This window comes from Dermacentor andersoni, chromosome 2, assembly GCF_023375885.2.
Source record: "Dermacentor andersoni chromosome 2, qqDerAnde1_hic_scaffold, whole genome shotgun sequence".
NCBI classification, from domain to species: domain Eukaryota; kingdom Metazoa; phylum Arthropoda; class Arachnida; order Ixodida; family Ixodidae; genus Dermacentor; species Dermacentor andersoni.
Window position 1 is genome coordinate 182,966,133 of NC_092815.1, and position 15,424 is coordinate 182,981,556.

A 15,424-nucleotide genomic window follows, 5' to 3' on the forward strand; every position below is an offset into this window, starting at 1 on the left:
TGTCGTTAAATGTCTGCCCTTGCAATACGCACACCTGAGCCACTTAGCTTTACGGCATTCTCTTGCCTCGTGCCCTTTTGTTGTACACCGGAAACATCGATTGTCACGCTTCAGCACCTCTCTCTTATCCGCCACAGACATCTTTGCGTTGCAGTTGCCGGTCTCATGGCCGTTCGAATTACAAAATAGACATGCTGTGCTGTCCTTGATCGTGGTGTGCAGTGCCGCTGCAGTAGGCATGTTCGCCGCTTTAGTGTTGCTGTTGCGCCTTTCCTTTACCAATTCGGCACTGTTGTCTCTCGGAGCTTCGGCCCGCTGTATGATCTCCCGCGTCGCAACCTCTTTTCTCAAAAAACGCAGGAACTCCTCCAGCTCACTTCCCTCGTTCGAAGCCTCGTTTTTTCTTTGGTATTCCAGACGAAGGTCGGCCGGCACCGCTTTCTTTATTACGGTCAGTAACAAAGTTCCATAAGTGCCAACACTCACGCCTAAAGAAGTGAGGCTGCGTACACCTGTCTCTACTTCGTCGACGAGGCTGCGCAGTTGACCGAGATTCCGTGAGTCACGCACTGGCTTGATGTTAAGCAGCCGTGACATGTGGTCTTCTATAATAACTTCCTTTCTGCCGAACCTCTCCTTCAATAGCGAGAGAGCGACATCGTAGTTGCCTTCCGACAAGTCAAGTCCTGCTACCGCAGCCGCCGCCTTTCCTGTCAAGTAGCTGTTGAGGTACTTGAATTTGTCTACGTTTGAGAGGTTCTGGTTAGCGTTGATAGTCGACTCAAACTGACTCCAGAACCCTTGCCACTCTCGAAGCTCTCCGTTGAATTTGTTGATTTCGAGCTTTGGCAGCTTTACGGTGGGGCGTATCTGCGAATCGTTTGCGCTAGATTCTCTTTGATTTGAGGAGTTTATTGTGCGATCTGATGAAACATTTGTGCAGCTAAAGTCGCGTAGCATGCGTTGTACCTTTGTTTTCGCCACGATGATCTTTTCTCTGTACATTTCGGAGCATGCAATTTCCTCTTCGAAAGCTTCATCTTCAACGCCTTTTTCTATCTCCCGATCTAGCTCTTTCAGTGAGTCTTTTTTAAGAGTAAGAAGATTTATCTTTTCTTCCAGCTCACCGATTGATGCGCTGTCGTCCATGGTGGATACTTCATTGATCAGCTTGGTTGTAGATGCTCGCGCCACGGCCCTTTTTCGCTTGATTCTGTCGATGTCCATCCTTTGATGTCCCTATTCCCGGGTTTCGGCACCAAAAAATGTTGTGGAATAAGAGACGGAGAACATTGAACTGATGGAAAAACGACAGACGTCCTTTCGCTTCGAGCGCATCAAGAAGACTGCTTTATTTTTCACTAGAAGGTATGGGAAATGGGAGAGAGTAGTAAGAAGGAGAAAGTCATAATACACCATGCCACACAAGCATTCTTGCACCACGCACGCACCAAAGCCATCGCCACAGGCCGGGCTGCCAGGGTCATGAGCCTCCGGGACATGAACGCTTGAGTGCAGTGGGGCCGTGCGGGGGCCCAAGGACCTGCGTGTCCGCAACTCCCCTGTGTGCAATAAAGTTATCACCACCACCTCCACACTTGGAAGGCACCACCGCACCGCCGCTCGCCGTTTGTATACATCGCGCCCGCCAGTAAGGCACGTAGTTTGAGGGGTATCAAATGTCCGGCGCCGCTGGGGAGGGGGACTTTGGCTCCAGAATTGAGGATATACAACACACCTATTTTGCAGCGCCGGCAGCCAGCGTCCGAGCGCAAACAAACTCGACCCCACTACGCAATGCCGGCACGCCTAGGGACAAACGCCTACAACACGCGCTAGGAAACCACAGAAGAAATCCCCTCAGTAGTGCCTAGGCAGAGTCGTATATTCAAGGAGCAAAAGACCCCAGATTTTCTCTCTCGCACCCGCTCTTACTCGCGCCTGGGCATAAACGGCTGGCGATCCCTTAAATGAACGTGTCGTGGTGCCGCGACGAGTCCGCGGCAGCTGAACGCATTGCGGTTATCTGGGGATTACGGCGTTTGGCTACGTTTGGCGTATCGTATACGCGCCAAATTTGTAAGCAGCGACGTCCACGTGTACATCCAAAAAGAAATTTGAACTGCGCGCCACGGCACCGTTCAGCAGACGGAGTGTTTTAAGCACGCTCCGGTCCTCCGTAGCCTAGGCAGTGCAAGTCACTGAAGCAGGAACGGGAGCACAGCGAACGGGATCATGTGCGACTTTGAGATCCAATGACTGCGCTTCTGCTGAACGCAGCGAAGAAATTATTGCGGCAAGGTATTTCTGAAATAGTCTATTTTAACTTCCAATGCATTTCTCGACTTTGATGAAAAAGTGGTTCGGGGCTCCTTCAGAGGTTGCTGTTAACAAAATTAGACAATTGCCAATTAGACTTTGCCATGGTTACAATGCTAGCACAAGGTATGCATTTATAGGCAATCTAGCCCTAATGAAATTGCGTTGCAGTTGGGCTTTAACATTAATGAGGGATAAGGAAGACAAAATATTAATTACCATGAAATTACTCAAGCGCAATGACGATTAATTGTGGGGAATTAAGAAGCGTGAGGATAATAAAATTATTGTACGTTGAATTGATTACAAGAGTAACAGCAGTTAAGGTAAGCTAATTAAACCTAGCCAAGATAAATTGAGGGTTCTTAAGATTAATTAAGCCTAATTTCAGTCGATTAAGAATAAGTTTATTAGGACTAATTATGAATAATTCAGGGTAATTTGGATAGCTTATGCCTACTTAAGATTAACTATGATTCCGTTACTAAAGCCCAATGAACATTAATAAGGGTAACGGAGATAATTTGACATTACATATTACTTAACCCTAATTCAGTATAATTACGATTACATTCATTTCGCCCAATAATACTACTTAGGTTGGCCAATTAGGCAGTCGCAACAGGTCATTGCAATACTTGCGGCACATTGCATCATCCTCTCCAATGTGAGCCGCAATTTGCGTAACTCTGCCACTCAATCAATCGTTGCATGAGTGCCAGATGAACTATTGGAAACGATATGTATGCACTGTCTAACGAATCCCACTAAGGAGTTCCTGCAGTAATTTTTGCACCTTGCCTTACACGAATAAAGAATTGCTTTCAAAGAATTAGAGATACTTAAACAAATTATGCATTTTTATTTGGAACGCAAGTTTTGTACGTTGCTTGTATCGAAGCGCGATATGGTCGAGAACCGCCTCACACGTGTGCAGCTAAAGTGAGGCTAACTTTAGCGGTCACGGTCACGTGGGCAGCACAAGGCTAGTATTTAAAAAATTTATGCACCACGCTGTTAAACATGAACGTCATGTTTGGCTTAATCCTAAACAAAGAAAACAGCCGCGAAAACAGGATGATGTGTAATTTTACTTTTGAAAGCCTCAGTCATTACAGTAGTTGTAGGTTAATATCACGCGTGGAGAAGATACGTGATAGTCTAAAATTTAATTATGCAATTTGACGTCCAGAAACTGCGCAGTGGTTTAGAAGGGATGCCGTAGCGCGCAGGTCTCCCCGCGGGGTTCACTGATGTTCACCCGAAGCACGGTTCGCGAGTGCTCGTGCATCACACGACCACAACGGAATTCGGTGACTGCGCCCGGGACTCTGGTCCCGCACCTCGTTCTCGGCAGCACAGTGCCCCACCCACTGAGCGCGTCGCTTATCGGAACAACAAAAATTAATGCCAAGGAAAGGACACGCACTCGATGTCAACCGAAGATAACGTATAGCCGGAGTATATTAAGAAGTTTGCAGGCTACGACGTCATCGGCTGACCCAAGGTCGGGGTAAAGAGAGCAGGGGTAAGGAAATATGATGATGATTACTTGGGGCACACCCGCAAGCTAATGTCAAGGTAATAGCACGAGAGGTCACGCGCGGGGCATTGGTGACTGTGTCATGGACGGAGCAAGAGTCGCAAAGCAAGCAGCCAGCTGTGGACTGACAACCACAAACTAGCGCCTCGCGACAAACCGACTCCGACTTGCCGCACAGGGTTGAAAAATGCGCGCTGGGCTGGGTACGTTCCCTTAAGAAAGGACTATTCATACCATTTTGCATCCTGAATGTTCCGTCGTAGATCCCCAAGGTTCGAAAAGCATGCACACCGTCTAAAGACGATGTGCGTCAACTGCTACATTGGAACGCGAAAACCGGCACCACGCCTTAGATCTTGTGTGGGCCTCCGTATGCTCACTCTCGAGGTTCCCATTACCCATCGATTCTATCTTTTCACCTCTCTAGTAATTGTGAAATCACAATTTTACGTCGCCGTTTAAAGGCCACGTAAAGCTTAACAATGTTTTTTTGTTAACATAGCGCGCATTTAGTACACCTCGATAATACGGGAACCCAGTAGCAAACAATGCTCATCGTGCTTGAAATTGCAAGGGCCCCGGTGGTGTAACAACGGCTTGCCGTAAATGGGTCGCGCATGCACAACTTGCTAAGCTCACGCGCCGAAAACTCTAGTTTAAGCCTCGTTAAACGTTCCTTATAGCTACATTTGCAACTCTCGCTCAGCGAGCAAAAAAAAAAAACAAAAAAAACAAGTGATATAGAAGCTTTACGATCACTGAATATTTGAGAAAGGAGACTGCATTTACAAGCGCGCCTTTTAACAGCGAGTTAGGAAGCCGTATGGAGTCTGCTAAGGCAAAAATTAATACGCTGTACACCACGACGGCTTTGCTACCTGCGTGGGGCCACAGCGGCAACGACAGGGCTCGCCTTACGTGATGGTTGCATCCATCTACCAAGGCGAGCGCGAGCTCGCGCGGACATCAAGCATAGAAATTGAAGTTGCTGACTTGCGCGCTCTGTGTACGGAGAGCTCGTCGACCTCCCTCGCGGCGGCAGCGACCGTTGCTCCGCACGCATTGTCATACGTCGAGTCCCCTTAATTCTGCGCTTATAACATCTCTTATACAAGGCGCCGCCTCTATAGCTCCCGCCGCAGGACGCGCGCGCGGACTGCGACAGTGGCTGCAGCGATCCGAAACGTCATTTGTGCGCGAGCGTATACAAGGAGTGATGACTGCGCCTTGTCGCCGCCATGGCCGGCGCCGCTGCCTCTCCGCACTGCGTGCGGCGAGGTTCACACGGGTATCCCACCGCTTCGGTGGCTCTCAAAAGGCCAGCCTCGAGCAACGGAAATGAGATGCCTTAACCCGGCGCCCACGGGTGAAACGACTTGGGGGCGCGCGTATATCCCCACAACTCGTATTTGACGAGCCACGCGGTTAGGCTGCTCATGTCGTGCTCACCGTGGTCAACGCGACTGCAAGCTGCCCCGAGGAATCTGGAGTAAGGTAAGCCACACTTGCTATATTCTTGTATACTTAGTTGCGTCCGCCGTTGAAATCGAGTTCGTGCCGTTTTTCGGGCGTCCTTTCCAAATGGCCTGCAATCGTCAGGTGGCTGTCAATGAAACTATCCCCTCGAATCCATGAATAATTTGTTTAGCGCAAAACGACAGAGACAAGAAAGACGACAGGACAAGGCGCCTTGTCCTGTCGTCTTTCTTGTCTCTGTCGTTTTGCGCTAAACAAATTATTCATGGATTCGCACCAACTAGCCCGCCAACGCATTGTGCTGAACTATCCCCTCGATGATGTCACTTTATGCTAGATGATCTCTTCCGACTCTCAGGCAGGAGAACGTTTCCCATGAACAACTCAAGAATGCGCCATCATGCCTATATGATGTTGCAAATTTGAAACCCTCAGCAGTGGCAGTAAGGTAGACAGTAGCTTTGGTCGTCGTGTTTTTTCTTCCTTTTTTTTTTTTTGGTGCCTGCACCACTAAATAACATAAGCAATATTCTTGTCGATAGGAGGATTCTGTCTCTATAGTGTTCATTTTCTTCGCAAGGTATACTCTTATCTTATTGTTATTGGTATGTTATTGGGTGTGTAATGAAGAGAAAGGGGAAGGAGTCGGCCGGTAGAGCGTATCTCTAACCTGGGTAAAGGGAAGTGGCAAAGACAGGGAAGGAGAGAGGTGGATAGCGTATCTCTAACCTGGGTAAAGGGAAGTGGCAAAGACAGGGAAGGAGAGAGGTGGATAGCACGTTACGATAATACACTGCAATGAACACATTTCTAAACATGCGGTCTGTGCATTACACACTATGCACAGGAGGGATGCTCCCCCCCCCCCTCAACCGCACAAACCTTCTACTGCAAATACATTTGGCACATTCCCATACACACCACATATGCTCAAAGACGAGCTTGTTCAGGAATGCTCAATCACTCTCCGTACACCCAAAGTATTCTCCTTCGAAAACAGGCTGAAGTCCAGACTGTCCATTGTAGACTTTACTATCCTTCGCTGAGCCGCATAATAGCACACGTACGGTATGTGGGATATTGTCTCCCGAATGCGACAAGTTCAGCAGTCAGCGTTTTTTTTTTTTTTCGCACGTTCTTCCGCAGATATCGGCGAGTGCACGCAGCTACAAGTCGTGAATCATGTATCTTAATTTCTTGGGCGAAATTCCTTCAAAAGCCCCGCACTGGATTTGCGACGTCTGAAATGACAGGAACTCTCTATAGGGTGCACCACACGCAAATACACCGAAGCGAAGAGTTCCTAGGAGTTCACCAGAAGTCAATAAAATGTGTTGCGCGTACCCGCCGAAAATGCATTGAAAATTTGTTTTCCTGTGGTTAGGACAATGCAGCTTCACTGTAACTGCTGCTTTGTCATTAATCTTGCTGTAATATCCTTACGCCCGATGATAATATCTGTTTTGTAGCTGCTAGTGATAATGTAAGAACCAAAGTCCAAGTACAAACTTTCTGAACTTGCCAGCACACCGTGGCCCACAAAGTGCATACACTAAGACAGCTCTAGACGCATCTAAAGCTCTCTCTCTTTGTCTATGCGCTTTGTGGGCCGCGGTGTGCTGGCAAGAAAGCTTGTACTTTTGAATAACTTCGGTTATTTCATTCTCGCTACGACAGAGCTCTAGATGCAACAGAAGAAAGAAGCAAGAAAAAGAAAATGAAATCGGAAATAACTTCTATTTTGTGATCGATACAGCGATACGGGCAAGTTTATTGCTTCGTTGCAAGTGGCAAAAAAGAAAAAAAACTCGGGTAGATCACGTGATCACTTCGAATGAGTAGCATCGGCAACGATGAAGAGCCGTATCTGCCGGCTGATTGCTGCTTACACGTAGAAACATTTGCGACTCTCACCACTTACGCGGTTATCTTATTGGCAAGTAAGCGTACTTCTGACCTCATATTCGATCTATATAGCTATGCTCCATTCCTTCTTTCTCTCTAATATTCGGCATCGCTTATCAGCAGCTCTAATTTGTTCAGCGATTAGCGCGAACAACAACGGATAGTTGAGCATGCTGAACCACCCGCTCCCCCCCCATATGTACCCTCCTAAGTACACGTCGTCGCTCTCCGAGGTCTCCGTCGCATACGCCTTCAAAACTGCGCGAACTGCCATGATCGCAAATCTGAAAAGGCTCGATAGTTACATCATCCTACTCGCAGCTTCATATTGCCGCAGTGATGTAACTTCTATCCCGCAGGGCTATTCTTCTCTTCATTATTTATTATTATTATTATTGTTATTATTATTATTATTATTATTATTATTATTATTATTATTATTATTATTATTATTATTATTATTATCTTCCCACCATGACAGCAGGCCACATGATGAAACGTCTCAAGCGTGCGCAGGTCAATCCCCTGGAGCCCATTCCGGTCACGCCAACACCCAAAGCTCTCCTTGTTTCCTCAGGTAGTCGCAGGCACGAGGACTCGAGATACGGGACACGACCTCCCACGTAGTGCTGCCGGCTCTGGTTCAATGTGAGGATCTTGGCCGGGACGAACAGCCCAGTCATATTCAGAATGACTCCATATTTGACCTACTTCTTCGTGGGTAAGTGACCGTACACACTTCTGCATAGACTGTGCTTTCTGGCGACAAGCGACAAATTGTCTCCGACCTGTCCGTTCTTATGGTGTAGAAGAAGCGAGGCGATGTGAAGAAAAGAGAAGACAGGCGAAGAGCATATTACGACAGAGCTCAGAAAAAGTTTATTTCAACAAGAGACGATACGAACACTGAGTCAAAATAACGGCACAACTTTACCAGGATGATAACATATATAAAGCATAGAGAAAGAGATTCAACAAGAGCGGACACTCCCATAGAGTCCAGCGGCCCAATTGACTGTAGCGCACCAAGCGGATGGGATTAACTTCCAGTTTCGGTTTTGGCGCGCGAGTTTTGAACGCCAGCTGGTACACGCCGGCTCCGGTGATCGGCGCGGCATTTTTTTTTTTTTTTTTTGGCTTCTACTGCTGTATTACGCGCGGCCTTGGCACGGAATCGTTTTATTATTTAGTAAAAATGATTGCGAACGATCTCTACAAGGCCTCTACAATCTACAATCTGCTTCGTTTTCGCTGGTTGTTTGCACATCCATATATGACGCAGTGACACCCCGATGATGTTCTGTACTTGGATGTTGCGGGCACAGACATATTTAGACATTGAACACCCCGTGACACACACACGCTACATGCACGCGAAGGCGTCTTGGCAGCTCAGGGAAGATAGCGGCAGATGGCTGGGTTCCGGAGTATGCGCTCAGCCCATCCGGTTCGAGATTATCGTGTTCTGGTCTATAGGCGAACTGTGGTTTCACTTGTGCTGGTGAGAAACAGCGGGGGCTGCGACTCAAGCAATATTTTTTTTAAATCTTCCTGGGGGGAGGGGGAACTGCGAAAACGTACATTTCACGTACCGTGCTTTGCGTTTAAATTCATGTGACCCTCCGCTATGTTGGTGTTCCGCATCATTGTACAGTTCAGAGACGCTACGCGCCCCAAATGAATTGAACAATATATTTTGCAAAAATTAATAACGGCTTCTTGCTTTTCGAATAGGAATTTCATAGATGCGGGTTAGACGGCATACGCTTTGGAGGAGGAGCTACAAGGTCATTTATCTACTTTTCACTACTGCGAAGGTTTTATCAACTTAAATAATTGCAGAACTATTATTGATGTTTGTTACAATCACGTGTAGTTTGTAATTGCTTCCTGTAATTTGCGTCTAACATTTGTCGAGTATACGATCCCGACCATAAGAGCACGTCAGGCTTGCATGTATTGGTGCAATAAAGTTCCCTTTGTTCAGTAACGGTTTCGTTAAGTTGTCGCCGTTTCGCTCACGTCCGCCCACGCTAGCCCGTATAGATAGCATGCGCGTCTTGCTAATCGAATCTCAAACGATTGCTACAGCCAGACTGGGAGAGTGTTTACGAAGCTCAAATTTCGGGTAGGTGTAGTATACAGTGCTGACAGACTGAATACGTTCATATGAATTAGCTGATGTACTGATAACCAGCATAGTTACCTAGTACAACGATGCTGTGATCCGGCATGGGACCTTGTGACATTTCAGTTGCTGCCGTTAGCGGCAAGATTTGATACCGAGGAAACTATGGAATCTCTTTCGCCCTCGTTATTGTTGAGTTAAATTATTGCCATAAACAATATGGTCACAGAGTCTTACGTCCTGTCCTGCTACAGTCACGTTGGGAGTCCGTTTTTTCTTTTTTTGGAAAGGATGTTTCAACCATCGGCAGCAACCGGTTTACGTTTATATTCCTTACAAAAATGAGTTTAGACTGTCAACAAAGTGTCGGTAGACTTCTTGTAGACGACTTTGCTTTTCTATAGATTCTTTCTTTTGTCTATACACAATCTACATATTGGCTACAGAGAAAAGGTGATAAAATGTCTATTTTTTCCACGCCCATTCTGTAGCGGATGTATTGACAAAAGTCCATAAGGTGCTCATTTATTTTTGTTTACTCCCTCTTATAGGCTACCTATAGACACAAGTCGATACACTATTTCTAGTTGTTCATTCTGTCTTTCACTGTCTATAGACAAAAGTCGATAAGTTAATAATTTTTGTCTACTCCCAGTTTACAAATAGCCTACAGACAAAAATTGATAACGTGCATATTCATTTTTGCCTATTCCCATTCTATAAACTGCCTGTAGAAGAAAATCATTAACATGTCAACTTATTTTAGTCTAATTTTGGTATATGGGCTGTCTAGCCTTCCAGTTGTCTCCTTAGCCAGTTCTTAGTTTCTAAGCATGTCTACAGACAAAAAATGTTAGAGTGACATTACATCGTTGTCATTGAACTACACGTGTGTTAAATATTACTTTACCGGATTATTAGGTTCTAATTTAATGACCTGCTCGCAGAGTTTCATCGAGGATTGTGCTGTTTTTTCAACGTACAATCTCTGGTGCACCCTAGGCTGAGGTGCGTAACCTACGGTGCTTTTCACTTGCAAACTGCATGGAAGCGGGATATATAACAATCTGAAAATTGGGAATTATTCCCCACGGTTTCCTATGTCAACCTTGATGAAGCCTAGGGTGACACGGTAGCAGAGGTCATGTTAACTTGAAGGAACAGCACGTATACAGATTGTGCTAAGGTGTGATTTGATCTAAAATTGCCGACAGTGTAACGGTCTTATTGCTTCAGGTTTAGTTGCCTCTATAAATTGACTATAGACAAAAGTCGTTAATCGCGGATGAACACGGGGACGCTGTGATCAAATGCGGACGTAGCGGTGGATAATGCGGAGCTAGGTTAGAAAATATATTCGCCTGAAAAGGGTTATGGTATGCACAGCCTTCGCTTTGCTTGTCTGCGTTGCTGATGATCGAGGCTCATCAACTACACTTTCTATCGGCATCACGTGACGCTTTCATAATGTCGTGTGGTGCGGTGAGGAAGGCGTTTCTTGGTGCCGTCGACATTTCAGTAGTCGCGCTTCACCCGATGCTCCCTGTCACGCGAGCCGTGCTCATGGACTACGCCACATTCAACGCCAAGGTGGCTTCGCCGTGTTTCAACGAATCGTTGGCGCACTCGGAATCAGCACCGCCGCAAACCCTGGACGCCTTCACGTCATTGGTGCGCAAACTTGAGGCCGCCCACCAAACGTCGGACGTTGCTGACACGGCGGCCATGCTGCTGACTCGGTATGTGTACGCACAAATGCAGTTTCTTAAATTCTAGTAAAACGTATTTTCTTCGCCTACTCTGTTAGACGATGTCGTGAATAAAACCTACGTGTAACTTGCGCTCGCTTTTCTTTTTTTTCTGTGATTGGTTTTTCCTTGTATCTACGACTTCAATTTATTTTTGACATGTAATCTCTGTTTCGTTCCTTCAACCAGCTTCTTGTCAACCTAGTGGATAATAAGAGGTTAGAAACACAGTAGGTGTATGTCGCAAACCCATTAGTGTGGCCTTCCTCCAGCAGACCTAGGCGAGTTGTATGCGCAGTAAGCGCTGACACTCAAAGAATACACGTACACAAAGCGCGATGAACCCTGTGTCGGTATGCCTTTTAAGTGTAAACTAGAGTGCTTGCTGTCATATTCATCACGAGAGGTATGTCCTTGTGGTTGTGGCCATATGACCTTGCTGAATAATTCAGATGCAAGAGGGTAATGTGTCGTATGAAAGAAACATAATTCATACGGGATAGACAATGCGACAAGGATGCGCCAGTTACAGGTTTAAAGTACTCCTAAGGAACGTTGCCATTGAATTCCTTCACTGACGTTTCAGTCCTCAAATGCACCATGGAGACATAGCACACCTCAAGCACATTCTCGATGCCATGACACGATAACCAAAAGGGAAGCATTGCATCTTTAGCATGCCCGCATGAACATTCCAATCTTATTTCGAGTGAATTGGCCTATAGGTGACGGGAAGCGTGGCACTTTCCTTGTAGATATGAGCTGCGATTCGAAACTCCTGCGTCATCATCTGAGGCATAATACGTTATTTCTACGCGCATTGTGTACGCAGCTTCTCGATCGATTTTGTGGACCACCAGCGTCTGGCAAACGGCGGCGAGCGGTTTCTGGTGGACTCGGCGAGGGAGCTGAAAGCGGCCATCTTGGAGGCCATGTTACGCAATGCACAGCCCCAGCAGCCTTTCAACGAGGCGAGCCTAAGTGAGGGAGAAAAGTGCGCCCTCTTCTACATGCTGTCACACACCTTCAACAGTGGGCCTCCACCGTGGAACGGAAAGACGCTTCTGAAGAAGTAAGAGAACTTGGGCACTTTGCAGATAAGTTATCAGTACAAACGTTAAAAAGAAAATAAAGTACGCAATGGGGCGGCACTGTCTTGAGCGGCTGACCATGCCTCTCCTAGTTCGCAGCTAATCAGTGCGGCAGCGTACGGATAGACACGCTCGTTAACAGGGGTGGAGGGTTTTTCCAAAAGCGCAAGCAACGCACACCTTGAAAGATGGAGCGAACACGCTTCTTCCGCACCCAGCCTGGGGAGTCTGACGATGATGATGCATGCAGTGCAAGGGTGCTAAAGTCAGTGAAGGCCAGAGCAATGACATCTGCCTCTTCTATAAACACAGACGTCTGAAGTACATGGTTCGGTGGTTGTCCAATCGCAGGGCGCCTGTGTTGCCCCTGGCAACTAGAGACGTGGCACCGTTGGTGGGCATAACGCGCTGTATCTGTGAAGAGAATGGGTGCATCGATGTTGCCCCCTGCAAACAGCCGCTTGAAGTCCTGCAGCTCGAGCACGTACATCGGGCAGGGTGCGTGTGTTTGAAAAATGGGGCTACTCGCATGGTGTCACGTGCTTGTGCGGGGACGAAACCGCAGCGAAAAGCCTTCTTCTTGAATAAGCAACTAACTTAGCAGAAATCTGTAGTGTGGATGAAGTTTCACGAAAAGGTGAAATTGTCATCCACTGGAGAGCAACGCGATGTTCCGGTGGAGACCACCGCACGTGTTTGTCAGAAAGAATGTTTTACGATTGAAGATAAAATTCGGCACTGTCTGGGGATCGAGCCTGGTACTTACACCTGTCCGATGCGGTCGCGTTCCAGTTTAGGAGGCTAGCAGGTGACAGGGCGAGGCCGAATTCAACGGCATCTCGAAGCGAAGGAACACTGCATTATAAAATTGTACTTGCTTGCGGACTTTCTTGCATGAAGACGTTACCTGTATGCAACGGTCATCGCAGCTTTGACTTACAGCGAACGCCTGAAGTGCCTTCAGCGTGCCTCCTTGAAGATTTAGGAAGCAGGGCGCATAATATTTTGCGAATGACTTTTGTTCGTAGCATAAATTATTATATGGTCACTATAACATAATTGTCGACTCGAAGCATAGCGAGAGAGCCTTCCATGTGCTGCAGACATCTCCGTTACAGGTCACTCAATCATAACTGAATATCTAAGCAAATTTTACCGCCGACATGGATGCAAATATGACATAGGCGCGAAAGGCGAGTTTTAGTTACCTCTTAGTTACAGGAAATGTGCATTTAGAATATGGAGGCAAAATGAGAAGCACATATGCTGTGTATACTTACACTATACTTTGACGTTGATTCTTTTTCGCGCAAGCACGTTTAACATTTAATTCATATCTCCACGCACATGCGGCAATTAATTAGTTAATAAATCGTGCTGTTGAGACCGCGAGTTTCATTCCCAGACCCAGCGGCTACGTTAGGATGCAGAAATATTTTCAAGAAAGCTATTGTAGCGCTTTAGGTGCGTGTTAAAGGAGCCCAGGCGGGCAAAATTAATGCGAACCGGTTCAATACGACATACGTCATAGCTCACTCTGGAACTGTCAGACGCTAAACCTCGCAATTTCAATGTACAGTCATTCTACAAGACGGGCAGTGGTGCTCCTGGAATGGGAGGTGCCGTCGAAAACCCCACCGGTGAGAATCGGCGCACGCCCGCCATTCCCGCCAGATGGGGAGGAGCACGCGGAATGGCGTCATCGCGAGCACATTGCCCCGATTTCTCTAACCTCACTTCACAGGGCGCGCCTGCGCGAATTGGCACTGGATAGTTTCTTTTTTTTATTTCCACGAAGGCTGCTTAACTCCGAGCGCGACGCCCAAACACCATGCAGCGTGCAGGAGCAAGGCGTCGTCGGTGTGGCCCACAACGCGACCATGAGCATCGCCCTGGGCCACGTCCTCAAGGGTTTGGTGGCCAGCAAGTACGCGCAGAGGGACACGGCCGAGAACGTGCTTCACGCGCTCAAGACCTCCGGACATCTGGACCAGGGTCACGCCGTGGTCGACCACGTGTACGGACCTACGGTGGCCGGTGGGTGCAGTTTACACCTCTGCGACGTAAGGGGAGCAAAAGAATAATAGCCGCGCATCAAAATTGTGTGCATCAAACAAAACTTGGGTTTCACATTTACTACAATTAATTCTAGCGTGTATTTGATTCATGTACAGCAAGGACGTTATATGTACATGCGGCAGGAACAAGCAGCACAAGCGCTTTTATTTAGGCACACCTTCTAAACTATCTGGTATGTTCATCTAACGCAAGCTGCCTGTGCACATGAAGAAATAACTCATCATTGTTCACAATCATCTCCGTAACCTGCATGCGTTCGCCAATTTTATCGTTAGCCAAGATTGTTTTGATGCTGTCGTTCTATCATGAGATCTTTACAACATTTCGTAAAAAAAGTAAAGAAAGAAGAAAAGAAATACAGCAGAGATCCCCGATTCCTGCAGCCCTGAACTCATTTTCTGCAACAGGAGGCTCTCACAGAGATTACCGATATCTCGTTGTTGTTTCTAGAAACAGATATTTGCTATGCGCACAGCATTATCCGCTGCGGGCGCCTCTTATAGGCTCGGAAATACACGCAGAGACAGCGGCGTATTGTACGTGTACAACGTCAAGTGTACAAATTGCCAAGCGCGTATGATTCCCGATATCTGAGTGCTTGGAGCACGCGACCTCTAGCTGTAGAAGGGAATAGGTTTGGGCATGTTGGATATTCATCGCATTACAGAAAACTCAAGCTGGACATTGCTGGAGTCGCATGAGCTTTACTGTTGTGGCTGTGAGGGCCAAAGTTCTTGTTTTTATTTCCCATATGAGAGGCTGGAGCTAAGGATGAAGAGGTGACCTGCCAATAACGACGATACAATGCGATGACGGCACAGTGCAAAGTACAGACAAACAAACGGACAAAGCAAACACATTTTTCCTAGCTGTGAACTACTGTCACCACTGAAAAAAAAAAAAGAACTCGACCAGTCTTAATGAGAGACACGACAAAAACAAACTGAATAGGTGCTGAACACCTCGCCCTAAAAATATGCCTATTTTATTCGTTGTGTTTTCTATTGGCTCAACCATTGTGTTAGTGGACTCCTAAAGGGACTACCAAGGTTTTACGATGAGTAATGCTAATTTAAGTGGGCAGGTTTCCTCTCTTTATCGGTGCTTTGCGGCTATTCTGCGTATAATGCCTATT

At 46.9% G+C, this 15,424-nt stretch overlaps 1 protein-coding gene across 1 annotated transcript in view; it reads left to right on the forward strand.

Moving 5' to 3' along the window:
• Window positions 1-14,080: 14,080 nt before the first annotated feature.
• The window catches only part of LOC129387487 (uncharacterized), a 29,240-nt gene continuing 27,896 nt past the window's right edge, over window positions 14,081-15,424 (forward strand). Inside the window, exon 1 of the mRNA XM_055076416.1 lies at window positions 14,081-14,247. Coding sequence (XP_054932391.1) covers window positions 14,091-14,247 — 157 coding nt within the window. The 5' untranslated portion in view covers window positions 14,081-14,090. The remainder of the gene's footprint in view (window positions 14,248-15,424) is intronic.